This window comes from Falco rusticolus, chromosome 15, assembly GCF_015220075.1.
Source record: "Falco rusticolus isolate bFalRus1 chromosome 15, bFalRus1.pri, whole genome shotgun sequence".
Classification (NCBI taxonomy): Eukaryota; Metazoa; Chordata; class Aves; order Falconiformes; family Falconidae; genus Falco; species Falco rusticolus.
This window is the reverse complement of record NC_051201.1, coordinates 1,898,330-1,912,947: the sequence shown is the minus strand read 5'-3', so window position 1 is coordinate 1,912,947 and position 14,618 is coordinate 1,898,330. Positions and strand designations below refer to the sequence as shown.

At 61.1% G+C, this 14,618-nt stretch overlaps 1 protein-coding gene across 5 annotated transcripts in view; it reads right to left on the bottom strand.

The window, feature by feature from the left end:
- Positions 1 to 145: 145 nt before the first annotated feature.
- CBFA2T3 (CBFA2/RUNX1 partner transcriptional co-repressor 3) overlaps positions 146 to 14,618 on the bottom strand; it is a 31,678-nt gene continuing 17,205 nt past the window's right edge. For 2 of the 5 annotated variants that reach the window (XM_037409156.1, XM_037409157.1), the window contains exons 2-12: positions 11,442 to 11,588; positions 9,935 to 10,012; positions 8,670 to 8,911; positions 8,260 to 8,349; positions 6,527 to 6,708; positions 6,157 to 6,413; positions 5,948 to 6,033; positions 5,536 to 5,731; positions 5,318 to 5,386; positions 4,894 to 5,084; positions 3,857 to 4,156 (exon numbers count right to left, since the gene is read on the bottom strand). In XM_037409156.1, coding sequence (XP_037265053.1) covers positions 3,857 to 4,156; positions 4,894 to 5,084; positions 5,318 to 5,386; positions 5,536 to 5,731; positions 5,948 to 6,033; positions 6,157 to 6,413; positions 6,527 to 6,708; positions 8,260 to 8,349; positions 8,670 to 8,911; positions 9,935 to 10,012; positions 11,442 to 11,562 — 1,812 coding nt within the window. In that variant the 5' untranslated portion in view covers positions 11,563 to 11,588. Of the gene's footprint in view, positions 4,157 to 4,893; positions 5,085 to 5,317; positions 5,387 to 5,535; positions 5,732 to 5,947; positions 6,034 to 6,156; positions 6,414 to 6,526; positions 6,709 to 8,259; positions 8,350 to 8,669; positions 8,912 to 9,934; positions 10,013 to 11,441; positions 11,589 to 14,618 lie in introns of all 5 variants that reach the window. The other 3 variants (XM_037409153.1, XM_037409154.1, XM_037409155.1) reach the window with 3 other exon arrangements.

Below are 14,618 nucleotides of genomic sequence, written 5' to 3'. Positions count from 1 at the left end.
CGGTGCAACCACTGACCCCGGGGCTATAATGACTCCACAGCCCCCCCGGATTATAATGCCCCCCACTAGGCTGCGGGGTGCAGGGTGCTGCCTGGAGAGGGGCATGAGGGCACCCAGCACAAGCCCAGACTATGGAGTCACCGGCTGATATTAAATTGTCTTTATTACACAGATACAGAGTTAAGAACAGACATAACCTGAATCATAAAGTTTACATCTTTCACAGGTCAAACATACAGTACACTTAGAGAAAGCGGGGAACAGCAAGGGGGGGGACAGCATGCCGAAGGAAAGTCCTACCACCTCGTCTCTCTGGGCTGGCCCCCAAAACCCACGTGGTGGGGCAGGACAGGCTTCCGCTGTGCCTGCCTGCTCCTGGCTGGGAGTGCTGGTTTCCAGCCCCCCGGGGACCCCGGTACTCCAGTATCCCTGTCCCCAGGGCTGGCAGGGTGACGTGGGCAGGGCTCAGCCCTGCACCCCAGGACCAGGGAACCGGTGCTGCCCACGCAGCCGTGACCGATAGGGGCCAGCGGCACAACACCTTGTTCCCAGGGCCATGGTGTTTGGTGGCATCAGAGGAGCCCCAGGAGCTGCCACCATGGCTGGGACACTTCAGCACAGTCCCTGGGACCTGGGAACAAGACGGTGTCTTGTCCCTGACCTCAAACCCACGGGAATCCAGAGAGGCACCCTGAGGAGAAGGGGGACGTGGAGGAGGAGGGTGAGGAGAGGCTGTGGGGGGGTTGTGGGGGACTCCGGCAGTGATGGAGCAAAGCCCAGGCAGGTGAGGGACCCCTGCTCCAGGGCGTCCAGCCTCGCCAGGGATGTGGCACTTTGGTTTCAGCTGGGAATTTGGGTTGGGAATGTGAGTAAGGAGTTGGAGAGTCCCTCGCCTGCTGGGGATGGGGCTCCAGTGCCACACTCAGTGCCAGAAAAGAGCCACATCTCTCTTGCCAATTCTTCCAGCCTGGTGCCACACTCAGCACCCAGCACCCAGAGCCCTAGCTCTGCTTGCACTGGGACCTTGGGCAGGCTGTCCCCACACCGCCAACACCGTCCCCCAGCCCCAGCTGCGATGGCAGGGAGGAGACCCAAGAAGGGGAGCTGTGGGTGGCCACAGGGACCCAGTCTGGCAGAGGACCATGCCCGGTCACCCTGGCACCCTGTGTCCCCAAGCTGCCCCACAGCCTCCAGGGTGTTCCTAACCGCCAGCCAGGCTGTGCCGGCACCACACGGCTCATCCGTCTGCCACCTCCCAGATGCCACAAAGCCACCAAAGGATGTGACGCAGGCATGGCACAGGGCATGTGTCCCCTGGCCCCCCCGCATGTCCCAACACCATTTTGGAGCAAAACCCCATGGAAGCACCCAGCCACCACAGCTTTCTCCACGTCCGCATCACTCCAGCCCCGCGGCCACACCGCCGCTGCCGTCCTCCCCACATCACTAATTTTTTGGGAAATATTACACTTTAAAGCTGTCGTTCTGGTTTGGACGTCTGCTAGCGCCGTGCCGCCTGTCCCCTCCCTCCCTCGGCTTTTGGTTTCAATGCAAGGTTCTGTAGGGTATTTTTATTATTAAAAAAAAAAAAGCAAGAAGAAAATAATAATGAAAAAAAAAAAAAAGCAAAGCAGAAGGGAGTGGATGCAAGAGCAGTCTCTGTAGAAATGCTCTCGTCCGCGGTTTCCCGGCGAGGCGGAGGTAGAGAGGCAGAGCCCCGGCGTGGAGCAGGGCTGGGGGCACGTGGGGACACGCAGGGACACGCATGGTGGGAAGGGCAGGGACAGGATGGACACCTGGGAGAGCAGGCGGCCCCGCAGCAGGTGCATCTGCAATACTCTTATATATTACCTCTTCTCAGGAAACGTAAGAAAAATAGACAATATTACATATGACACACCATAAATAAAGTGAGCAGTCACTCCAGGGGCACCTGGCAAAGCTCCCAGCCTCAGGATGCACAGAACCCCCCCGGGAGGATGCACCAAGGTCTCAGGGTGCACAGAACCCTTCTCCAGGGATGCACCGAGGTCTCGGGGTGCTCAGAAACATCCCAGGGGATGCACCAAGGTCTCAGTTTGCACAAACCCACCCCTGGGGGAATGCATCAAGATCTTGGGGTGCACAGAAACCTGCAGCAGGGCTTGGTGCTGGTGGCACAGGGCCAGTAATGTCACCTAGGGGTACCCCATGCCCCAAGCCCTGCTGCAGCGCGGCACGGCACAGCATGGCACAGCCTATGCAGGAGGCAGCCGTGAAGGCAGCACCAGCAGCCGGGCCCCTGGGTGACTGGCAACAAAACCGACCCAGCCCCAAGCCCTTCCCTCCTCTTCCTCCCCTACAGAAAACACACAGGATGGTTTTTGCAAATGCGGAAAAAACTACAGCTCCTATCGAGCACACGACTTCTGTTTGCCTCTGGCCAGCCTCGCTCCCCCATGCCACAGCCTCCAGCGGGTTCTCATCATCTTTTATTTGGCAAATGTCTCTTATTATTATCACTATTATTATTATTATTTTTTTGGACCTCTGCAAAACACTATTTACATTCACATTAGCGTACAGCACTCCTGCCCCACATGGGGCTTCCCTCCTCTCGGAGCCGGGGGACTTTCCGTATTGCACTCCCGTCCTCTGCGCTTTGTACAATGATGCAAGAAATACAAAATAATCAACATTGTCCTTGGCTGCCTCCTCGGCCAGGAAGGAGGTTGCACTCACTTTCCTTTCCTTTCCTTTTTCCTCTTAAAAAATCCTTGCAAAATAAATCCGACGTGGGGTGTGGGAGCAGCCTGGCAGCGGGGGGCTGGGGGGTCCGGCCACAGGCAGCCCCCGACGGCTTCGGGAAGGGAGAAAACCAAAAATCAGTCTTTTCATCTCTTTTTTTATTCTTTTTCCAGGGCAGCAGCGGGCAGAGGTAGAGATGTGCCGGCTCCAGCTGCGCCCACCCGGGCGGTTCCCAGCCACCATCTCCCCCTCCCACATTGCAGGGGCTTGCTTTTAAAAAAAACACCCTTTTTTTGCTTTATTTTAATAGAAACTCTTTAAAGCCCCAGGGGCACGTCCATCCATCCTTGTGGGGAGGGGAAGGAAGCGACAACAGAACGAAACGAACTTTGGCAGTGGAGAGATGTTTGGATCTTCCTTGGTTTTGGATTTCCTTTGGAGCAGAGGTGAGTCTGGTCTGTTCTTGGCTAGCTAGCAAGGTAGTTACAGGTGAGCGTCCGTCACGCGGCTTGACTTGGCGTCGTCCGGTTTTTGGATTTTTCTTTTTTTTTTTTACTTTTTTTTTCCTTTTTTACAATTTCTTACTTAAAGCCAAAGAGTCCGACGTTTTCTTTTTTATTTTCTTTATTTTTTTTTTTACAAAAAAAAAAAAAAGAAAAAAAAGGAAGAGAGAGACGAAGAAAAGAAGTTTCTTTCCTCCTGCAATCGAGCCCCTCGGCAGCGCCGATGTGGGCCGGGGCCAGGCTGGCCTCTCCCCACGTCACTGCATGGTGAGGCTGCAGCCAAATCCCTCATCCGGAAAGAAAAATGAGGAAAACAAAAACCCCAAAAAACCCAACAAAAAAACCACCCGAACCACAATCCCCCAACCGACAGAAAACCAACCAAAAAAAAGCCAAAACAAAGACTGAAGAGAGAACAGAGAAGACCGGTATTTGCCTTAACTCCACTTAAAGCCCAGTTTGAGGATCTGTGAGGATTATTTGTGAGAGCTAGAGAGGTCGTTTCGGAGGTCACACGAGTCAGGTAGCTGAGGAAATTGCATCGAGTGCAGTCCATGTCTTTTGGAGAGCGGTGGTAGCAGCGGCGGCAGCGGCGGCAGCAGCAGCAGCAGCAGTCCGAGGGTGGCTCAGCGGGACGTGCTCTCCAGCGGTGCCGGGGTAGCTGGCGTGCCGGCGCGGGAAGCGGCCACCGAGCCCGTCTCGCTGGGGCTGCTGGCGATGGTGGCCACCCCATCGGGCTGCCCCGGCCCTGGCGGCAGCCCCACGCCGGCAGCAGGGGCGCTGGGGGCTGGCAGCCCTTGCAGAGTCTGCCCGCAGACGTGGTGGTGCTTCTCCCAATCCTTGTGCTGGCAGAAGGAGCCGCAGTAGCGGGCAGTGTTGCAGCCACTGCAGGTCTCGCTCGCTTTGCGCCCGCAGTTCCAGCAGCTCTGTGGGGATGTGAAGCCAAACCTCAGCCCCAGCTTGTGCACCCCCATCTCGGACCAGGCACTCTCATGCCCAGATCGTGCACCCCTATCCTGGACCACGCATCCCCATCCCAGATGGTGCTCCCCCACCCTGAACCATGCTCCCCCATCCTGGAGCATACATCCCTATCCTGGACCATGCACCCCATCATGGACCATGCACTCACATCCCAGACCATGCACATAATCCTGGACTGTGCATCCCCACCCTGGACCATGCACTTCCCTCCCAGACTGTGTCCCTCCATCCTGGACCATGCACTCCATCCCTGACTATGCTCCTCCATCCTGGACCATACTCCTCCATCCTGGACCATGCACATCACTCTGGACCGTGCATCCTCACCCTCAACCATGCACCCCATCCCTGACTGTCCCTCCATCCTGGACCACACACTCCATCCTTGACTATACTCCATCCTGGACCATGCATCCCCATCCCAGACCATGTACATCTTCCTGGATTGTGCATCCCCATCCTGGACTGCACACTCCATCCCCAGCTTGGTGCAAGAAATCTCTTCTTCCCAACCCGTGGTGTGGCCGCAGCCCCTGCTGGTATCCATGCTTGCATGCACAGATGCTGCAAACTTGATTGCAAAAGGAGCAGGTCCCAAACACCCGTGCTGTCACCAACCCTGCCCCACCCCACCGCCGCCCCCCCCCACCCCCCTCGGCTTGATCCTGCCGGCCCCCACCTCGCTTGAGTCCTCCTGCTGATTGATGACAGTCAGGGCATCCTCCGAAGCCTGGCGCTTGGCCTCAGCCAGGGCTCGCTCCATCTTGGCTCGCTCTGTCGTGATCAGCTCGTGGGCTTTCCGCTCGGCGTCCGACACGGCCTTCTGCAGCTCGGACATAGCCTGACGCTTCACCTCGTTCACAGCTTCTTCTGGAAGGAAGGCAGCTGAGCATGGCACAGGGTGTCCCAGCACCCCAGCCCCGGTTGCGTGCATCCCCCGCTGCAGCAGCACCCTGGGAGGGCTGCGAGCATCCTCCCCCTGCTGCAAGCACACCCTGAGCCCCTCCAGTGCCACAGGGACCCCGACGCGGTACGGGGAGGGCAGGGGCAGAGACCCTGCCAGCTCAGACACTGATGGGTGCTGGTGTCTGCCCCACACTCACCAGCCTTCCTCCAGATCTCCTCTGGCATGTACCCGGAGAGAGGCCGCGGCGCGAACTCCCGGTGAGTGTCTGCGAAGGAGAGGGGGTGACGCCGTTAGGAGATGCGATCCTCTTCAAACCCACCCGCCGGCAGCACTGGACCCCCGGGGGAACAGCACGGGCACCCTGGAGAGGGGCGCAGCCCCCTGAATGCACCCCGCAGCCCCGGGGCTCAATACCTAACTGGGGTGCCTCGGAGGCGGAGGAGCTGTTGTGGGGGCGGGCAGAGGGGGGGCTGCCTTTCTTCATGTCCTCGGCGTCACTGTAGCGCCGGATCCAGTGGTTGAGCTCCTCGCGGTCGGCCTCCTGGCACCGCCGCAGTACCGTCAGCGACCGGCGTGTCTTCTCCACCATGTCCATGATGCAGTTCAGCAGCTGCGGGGGGGCAACAAGTCAGGGGGGGAGGGTCTCTGCTGCAAGCAGCTGGGGGGCTGCAGTGCCTGGTGCTGTGGTGGGGATTTGGGCTATGCCAGGCTGTGCCAGGGCTGGGGTACCACTTTGGCTGGGGGGAGCAGAGGATGCTTGGGAGAAACGCCCTTGGGGGACACGGTGGGGATGGAGAGCAAAGGCTGGAGGAGGGTTACAACGTACGTTGTTGAGGTGTTTCCACTCCTCTGCCCACTCTCGGTCGGTGAGACGGTGGTCGATCACCTCCTCCTGCCGCGTCCCGTGCACCGCTGCAAGGCAAGCGCAGGGCAGGGGTCAGCCCCCCACAGCGCCCCTCTCTCTGCACGGGAGGGGCACCCCAATCCCCTGCCCACCCCCCCGAACCCTGGCACACCAGGGATGCCACCACTCACCGGCAGGCCGCTGGCGCTCACGGAGCTCCCGGGGGTCGGGGTGACGGTAGGTGTCACGGTAGTGGTGCGCCATGGCCATGTCCTCCAGGCGGTAGTGCTGGGGCAGGGGGGGAGCGGCGGGGGGGTGCCCCAGCCCGTTGGGTGGGTGGCTCAGCCCGTTGCTGGGGCTGTAGCGCTGCGCCGGGCTCATGGTGCACGGCCGCTTGCTGAGGTGCTCAGGGTGCAGAGGGTCTCGGTCCAAACCGTTCTCTTTGGTCCTGGGTGGAGGAGAGGAGGTTGGTCCCCACTGGACACTGGTGCCCACTGCCCCAGTGGGGATGACAGGGATGCATCCCTGAAAAAATACCCTGCGCATCCCCCCGGCTTGCACCTGTCTGGCGTCCTCCTCTTGCCGCTCTCGCCCACCTCCAGAAGCAGCTCAGAGGAGTCGATGGGAGAGGAGGCGTTGGCGTCCAGCAGCAGTTGCTCGTGCTGGGCCAGGTACTGGGCCGGGGTCTGCTTGGCCATGCGGGCACAGTGCAGCAGCTCCCGCTGCAGCAGTGGCAGGTTGGCCTGAGAGGGGAAGGAGAGTCCAGTCTGCAGCCCTGCAGACCCCCCCAGCCCAGCACCCAGTGGCTCAGAGCACCCTGCAAAGCCCAGCACCCAAGCACAGCCCCCCCAGCATTGTCCCCAGCCAACTGTGAGCAGGAGGTGCCTTTGGGCACCCTTCCCTTTGGGGTCCTGCTCATCTTCCCCAGGGGGACATCCTTGGGACCCCACTCATTGCAGCGTGCCCAGGTCAGCTGGGCTGCCGGGGGGGACACATGTGGCCCCCCACAGGGTTCAGCCATGTGCTGGCACGGGCACAGATTCAACTGAGCCCCCCGTGCATCCTGGCAGAGGCTGCAGAGCATCATACCCCAGCCAGGTCAGCCACATGTGCCACCCTGTCCCCAGGGCTCTCACCCTGGGGACCTGATGCCCCGGCCCGGGGAGCCCCCAGCCCATCTGCCACCCACAAGGCACAAGGACCGGTTGCAAACTCCCCATGCACCCACCTGCTGCATCTGCCCTGGCACCGCAGCCCTAGGAGCATGCAGAGCAGCAGGAATTAAGCAGCAGAGACCCCTTTCTGCCCGGACGCTCTGGCTGCCAGCTCTGGGTTTCTCTTTAGGCAGCTGATCCGCAGCCAGACTCCCATCTGTCGGACACGTTAGCGCCGAAGCCGGAGATGCGTGCTGCAGTGAGCAGAGCTGGACCCTCCCCTTCCCCAGCCAGGGACCAACCCCACAAAAACAAGCAAGCCCCCAAGTCTGGGAAGCATGCCGAGCCCGGCTGGTTGCAGTTAGGATAATGAGAAACATCTGGAGCCCACGGTGGGAACAGCTGGGAGCGGGGTGCCAGGGCGGCCGGCTGGGCCGCCGCGCGCTTGGCCGTGGGACAGCAGGGATGGCTCCCAGCCCGCCCCAATCCACAGGGCCACCAGCACCTGGGGATGCACCATCCCGCTGCTCCTGCAGACCCCAAACCCAAGCAGGAGGGCATGGGGGCTCTGCTGTCCCTCCCGGCTCAGCCTGGCCATGTTTTGTCTCTGCCATCCCCTGCCAGGAGCAAACCTCTCTGGCAGCTTTGCAGGCAGATTCCTGTGGCGAGCATGGACCTCTGCTCCAGGAGGCTGGGGATGCAGAGAAAAGGGGCTTTTTTTGCACTTTTTCGCTATTCCTCTCCTAACGAGGGACAGGCGACACTGGGCTTCAACATCTGCCGGCAGTGCTGGTGCTGCCAGGCGTGCCAGCAGCCGGCAAATCCCTCCAGAGCGGGGTGACAGTGCAGAGTCAGAGCGAAATTAAAAGGCAAATAAAAAAAGGGGGATTTTTAATGAATTGCAAATGGTTACCAGCTGGGCTGAACTCTTTGCTTTATTGCAAACAGCCCCGGCCTCATGTGACTCTACACGTGCAAGGAGCTGGGTGTGCCCGGGACACACACGCGTGCTTGGGGAGACATGGGCAGCCCCACAGGCAGCTGCCAGCCCCAGCCCCAAAGCCACCCCCTGATCCCCCTTTGCTGGCAACGCTGATGCTAACGCCAACATCCCCGCAGCGCCCGCGCTGGGACACCCACCTTGAGGAAGGGGATGACGAAGGGTCGCAGCGGGAAGTTGGTGGCCTCCTGGAGCTTGGCGTGAAACTCCTCAATGGTGAGCGTAGAGTTCTGCAGGGACAGCCCAGGCTCAGCACTGCCAGCTGAGCCGTGGAGCAGCCCCCCGCCTGCCCTGCACGCCCAAGGGGATGCTTTATTACTTCTCCCCCATCTAGGCTCCTCTGCCATGCTCGAGGGAAAACCATGCTCAAGGCTTTGCTGGCGACGCCTGCAGCCAAGACCCAACCCTGCACCATGCTGTGCAGATCCCAGGAGACACTGGAAAATCAGCTCCCATTTTTCCAGCAGCATCTCCACCCCAAGAGGACAGTGCAGGATCCCCGGATGGTGCATCACTCCGCCAGCCCAATGCCTGCACCTGGCACACGTACCACAAGCCCCAGGACGAGGGTGCGCACCCGCTCCCCGATCTCGGGAGAGATGTCATTGCCAAACTGCTGCAGCGTGGTGAGGAAGCGCTTGAGCTTGGAGAGCTGGCGGGCTCCACAGGCCGGTGGGAGCTGGTGGGTGGAGAGGGAGGCAGTGGAGGAGGTGGCTGGCCCGTTGCTGAACCCATTGGGGGTGGACGGGGCCCCATTGATGGCAGTTGGTGAGTGGCTGCTCCCGTTCATCACTGCAGGGAGAGAAGGGATGGGAGGTCAGAGCGGGCGGCTGTGCCCTGGCACTGTGGGGACAAGGCTGGGATGTGGGGACCGGAGCATCCTGGTGGGTACTGCAGGGCTGGCATCCCCCAGGAGGCTTCAGGATACTGCTGCATCTCTGGGGCCACACCCTGGACTGGTCCCCGGTGCTGTGAGGGGCTGTAGGGAGGGATGGGATGCAGTGCATGCCCCAGCGCAGCGAGGGCCTGATCCTGCTCCCCAGTGCTCAAGGTAGCCAAGATACGGGACTCCATCCTGCCCCTCTGGGAGCTGCTCAGCACCCCCCAGGGAGAAGCCACGAGCCATTTCCCATGGAGCTCAGCTTGGCCTGCAGCACGCTGGCACCTCAGGCCCCGCTGCCCAGGCCGGGGGGACAGGAGCTGCCTGGAACACCCCATGCCAGGGGACCCAAGGCGGGGACACCTGGTGGTGCCAACGGGTGGCACAGCAGGCCCCTCGCTCCTGCGCCAGCCCTCTGTGCAGAGCATGCGAGTGCAGGGACCTTTCAGCAGCCAGCACGGGCACGGCACGCATCACCCCATCTCCCGACCGCACGCTGCTCCACGGCACCCGGGCATGCACCGCGCCTCTCCCCGCGGCGCACCGGGCACCCGGCTCCTGGGATCGCACTAACCTTGCGGTGCCTGTGCCGCCTTGCCTGCCCTGCCTGCCTGGGCAGGCTCCCGCTCGCTCTACGGCTGGGCAGTATCAGCCGCCCGCTAAAGAGGTGCCGAAAATAACCCAGCAGCCACAACTGCTTTTATTCCCGCGACAGGTGTGTTACTAAGTTAGACGCCACACATGTCCCTCAGCCGGGGCCGGGGTTCACATGCCCGTGACCTGCTGGGGCAGGGCGAGGGGCTGGCACGGGGGAGCACACCCTGCCCAAGCTCCCCCCCGGCGGTACCGTGCCCCCCGCCGGACCCTGTGCCTGCTGGGGGGGCTGTGGCTGCGGCTCGGGTCTCTCATGAGAGCGGATGCTTCATTTTACTTACAAAGACAGACCATCGACCATTTCAAGCAACCATGAAAACGGCCGCGAGGCAGAAACGTCGGAGGGCCAGCGTCTCGATCTGCAAGCAAAATAAAACACGCTATGATGAGAGAGCAGAGGGGGCAGCTCTCAGCCGGGGGTCCCTGCAGGAAACACTCCTTGACGGTGGGCACGGTGGGGGCACGTGTGCCACGGGCAAAGTTGCCTGCACCCAGGTGTGCTGGGGATGGAGCCAGGTCCCTGCATCCCACTGCAGCCAGATGGAGAGATCAGGGGCTGCTCGGCTGCCTAACGCGCTCCCCACGTTTTGGGGCCACCCCTGCACAGCCCCAGCACAGGGGGAGCTTCACGACACTTCCCCGAGAACAAAACCAACCAAAACACCGTTGTGCTCAGGGCCGAGCCGCAGCAGAGGGGCTGCCTGCACCCCCAGCCCCGTGTCCTGCACCGAGCTGAACCCAGGATGCCACATCTGCCGCAGGGTTCGGATTAGAAAACAGAACCCCTAACGCGCAGCCCTGCACGAGCTGCTTTCTGCTTCGAGAGCACCTGGCCAGGAGGGTGGCAGGGCTGCCGCAGGGAGCGCCGCTGCTGGGGGGCTGTTTCAGAGGTGTTTTCTTCCCTGCTGGGGTTTCTAAGCAAGACGCAGCTCCGAGCAGAATCCTTGCACGCACATGTGCCTGACTGGGATACATCTCGGCGGAGCTGGAGCCACCGCTCACAATGGCCGCTGCCACTCCTGCTGGGGAGACCAGCCTTGGCCCCTGCCCCGCGTGTGCCTTGCCTGGCCATGTGCCACGTCGGTGACACCAGCACAGGGACCGATACCTGGTGCAAGCCCTGCAGGTGTGGAGTGAGCCCATGTGCCACTGGTGCAGCCAGCATGTTGGGGCTCCCCCAGTTCAGTGATGCTACAGAGGCTGAGGACTCAGACCTCGAGTCCCCACCGAGTCCTCTGATGCCATCAGCACCATGGCCTGGGCTGGGGAAGGAGGTCCCTGCCACAGCAGCTGGCTGTGACACCGCCCTGCCACAGCTGCATGCCACACGCATGGGCAGCTGGGTCCCCACATGCCCAGGACCTGCAACGGGGCCAGCTCTGACTCGTGGGGACTCCCCCAGCCCACAGCATCCTCCAGTCGCCTTGCTGCGGGTGAGAGCACCTGGGGCCACGCACTGCTCTGTGCCACTGTTCAGTGACCGTGTGGCAGGAGACCAGGATGTCCCCATCCCCAAGCACCTTGCAGGGCACTGCTGGTGACGGGCAGTGCCATGGTGCTGCCTGCAGCCACATGCATGAGCTGGGGCTTTGGGATGTGCAGCCCAAAGACCTTCTCCAGCGCAAGGCTGGGTAATGGCACCCCACAGCACAGCCAGCACCGAGCACCGTGCCAGGGTCTGAGGACGCTGCTGGTCCCGGGTGCAGCGTGTGACCTGGAGGCGAACGGAGCTGGGCAGCCTCCCTGCCTGGCATCCCTTCCCCATCCCCATCCCTGCCCAGTACTCACTGGTGTTTGCTGTGAAGGAGGGATGGCGTGTGGCTCCCTGGGTGACAGCTGGCGGCGGCGGAGGCATGCTGGGCGGCGTGGACCTGGACTGTGTCTTCACGTCGGCTGGCGAGTCGGGCATGGTGGCGGCCCACGTCTCCGCGTTATCTGCAGGGAGAGGGCATGGGGCGGTGAGCAGGGTCTGCCGGGCAGCGCCACCTTCCCCTCCCAATGGTGGTTGGGCTGGGGGCAGAGGGGACCCTTGGGACCCTCGGGCTGGCCTGGATGTCTCTGCTCCCCAGCAGGACGGCAGCAGCCCTCACCCTGGGCAGAGACAGTGGCTGGTGTCCTGTATGCCTGCAGGACAATAGGGATGGTGACCGACCTCACGTGCAGCCGCATAACACTGGGGACGGTGCCCGGGGCCTGGCATGGATGCAGGGTGGTGGGGACAGGGCAGGACATCACTCTGCCCCACACAGGGCACAGCCCAGCCCAGCACACAAACAGCGTAGCGTGTGTGTCCCTGCAAAGCTACCGCTGTCACATACTGGCACCCTCCTGCCAGCAGGTACCTGCCCTCGTCTGGAGAGTCCTGGCAGCCCACTAACCCCTTGCTGTCCCCAGCAGCTCTGCGCGGGGCTGCCGTAATCCCAGGCAGGGATTATGCACAGGCAGTAAATCGTGGGTTCCTTACGGCTGGTGCTCGGTGGCAGCAGCGATGACAGCACCCACGTGCTGTCCCCCTGCAGCCCCAAGGAGCCCTGCGAGGCGCCAGATCCTGCAAAGGGGGGAGCGCAGGGCTCCCTGCCATCACCGCGCTGGGCTCCCTGTAGGCATTGCTGCCTCCCTCCCAGTGCCCTGCACTGACAACCCCAAAGAGCAGGCAGTGGCAGCATCCCCAGGGGAACCATGCCAGCGCTGTCCCCTGTAGATGGTGGTGGCAGCCCCAGTGCAAGCTTTCGGCCCCACGGCTGCTGTGCTGGCGGTGATGGGTGGCCGCAAATGTGGGCAGCTGCAGTGATCTGTCAGGACACCCGGAGCCCATGCCGCTGCTGCCGTCGGCCCCAGCCAAAGAAGGAAGCAGCCACCACGGCTGCCCCCCGGCCCCGGGGTCCCCGCTGCGCCCCAGCACGCTTCCCACCAGGCAAGGCTGGTAAACACTAATCTAATATGCATGCTTAATCCGCCGCAACTGTTGTGAGATTAATTGAACCCTGCAAGAGCACATTGTCCAGGCTAAATAAAACTGGAGCCTCATCCTGAGCAAGATGTTATCGGGGCTTATACCACAGCTGATGCCATGCACAGAGGACCAGGGGATGGATGGGAGAGCCAGTGACAAGGGCCAAAATCTTGGGCAGTCACCATCATGGTCCCACAGCATCCTCCAGACAGCTCCAGCACAGGGGAGCATCCCTCCCTGCCCATAGCACACCGTAATCCTGCAGCCGCCTGGATGTGCACACTCCAGTATCTCTTTCCTTGTTCTCTTCTCCCACTGCAGCCATAGGAGAAACCCCAAGACCAAGCAGCATCCCTCCCCATAAAACAACTGTTTCCTTACAGGCCTGCCAAAATAAATGGTATGTTTTGAAAAACATATATTTTCATTTTCATGGAAATGCCTATCTCTGGGCAAGGCTCCTCCAGGCTTCTCCTATCAATCAGTGGAGCAGGATCCAGTGCTGACGGCAGACGACCAGCCATGAGCGTGCACAGAGCACGACCCAGACTGGGTGGCTGCATCTGCGCAGCCGCAGCACCTTGATCTGCCAGGTGTCCACATGATCCCTCCTGGGCTCAGCATCCCCCAGGCATCGCCTGCTACCCAGCTCGGCAAAGCACAGCCTGCATTGCCACTGCTTGCCAGCTTCCGCCCGCAGCAGGCAGGGCCAGCACCTCCCCGTGATGCAGGGCTCTGCGTGGGCACCACTGCCACCCCGTCGCCCTTCTTGCCCCCTCTGAACCCAGGTTTGCATTGCTGGGTGCTGGCTGGCATCACATAGAGAGCACAGTGCAGTGAGGCATCGCAACATGCTCTTCACGTCTGCAACACTGCAGCCACCCATGTGCAGGCCCTGGCTCTCCACGCAACAGCCACCGGGCATGGGGACAAGCCACAGCAGCTTGGGGACAGCGTGGCAGCTTGCCCAGGTAAGTGCACCTGCACCAGCCTGTGCAGCTCCCAGTGCGGAGGGGCTGCGCCCGTGGGTTGGGCTCTGCTGCTGCTTGCAAGAGGGAGGAGGCTGCAGCTTGCAAGATGTTCCCCCCTGCCTGCATCCCCCGCATGGTCCCTGCCTGTGTCCCCATCCCTGCCTGTGGCACTGTCCCTGTCTGCATCCCTGCCTGCATCCCTGACACCATCCCTCCCTGTATCCCCATCCCTGTCTGCATCCTCACCCCCATCCTTGTCCCCCTCAGTCTCCTGACTCCGTACACATGCCCATGCCAAGGGGAAAACTTGGACACACTCATTCTGGCACCAACACAATTTTTCCACAGCTTCCCATTGAGACGAAAGTTTCCATGAAGCTGAGCAAGCACCCAGGGAAACGGGGCCTGGCTGTGTTTTCTCTTGTCTTTTCCTTCTTTTTTTTTTTTCTCTAAGTCATAAATTTTCCCCAATGTCTGCAATGCAAACACCACCATGTGGGCACGGGGATGAGGGACGGCTCAAACCCGATGGGATTTCTCAGTGCCCAAAGCGAACAGAGCCCGGGACGGCCGCGGGATCCAGCCAGACCGGGGCACCAGCCCAGGTCCTCTGCAGGATGGGGCAAGCTTGGTGGTGGGCGAAAGGGGTTTTGGGGGGCAGCCCTCTGGCAGTGCCTCCAAACAATAATTCCCCAACATGACTCAAACTCTGCTGGAATGTTTTTTTTCTTCTGTCTCTCTTTTTTTTTTTTCTTTCTTTGGGGTAATTTGTCCCAGCCGCTCGGGGCTGTGTCTGTTTTCCTCCATCTGGTTTCCATTAGGCCTGTGCAGCCCAGATGAATAAGTAATAATATAAAAATAAAAGGATTAGTATTTTCTCCTTGGCTGGCAGGAGTGGGTGTCCCCCACCCTGCCTCCCGGGGCCAGTGGATGCCGGACCTCTCGCACACCCCCGCACGACCCTGAGACCCCCATTTGTCACACCAGAGGGTTTAACCCCCTGCACACTGGTCCGGGCACGGTTCCCACAGGGGTGATGAC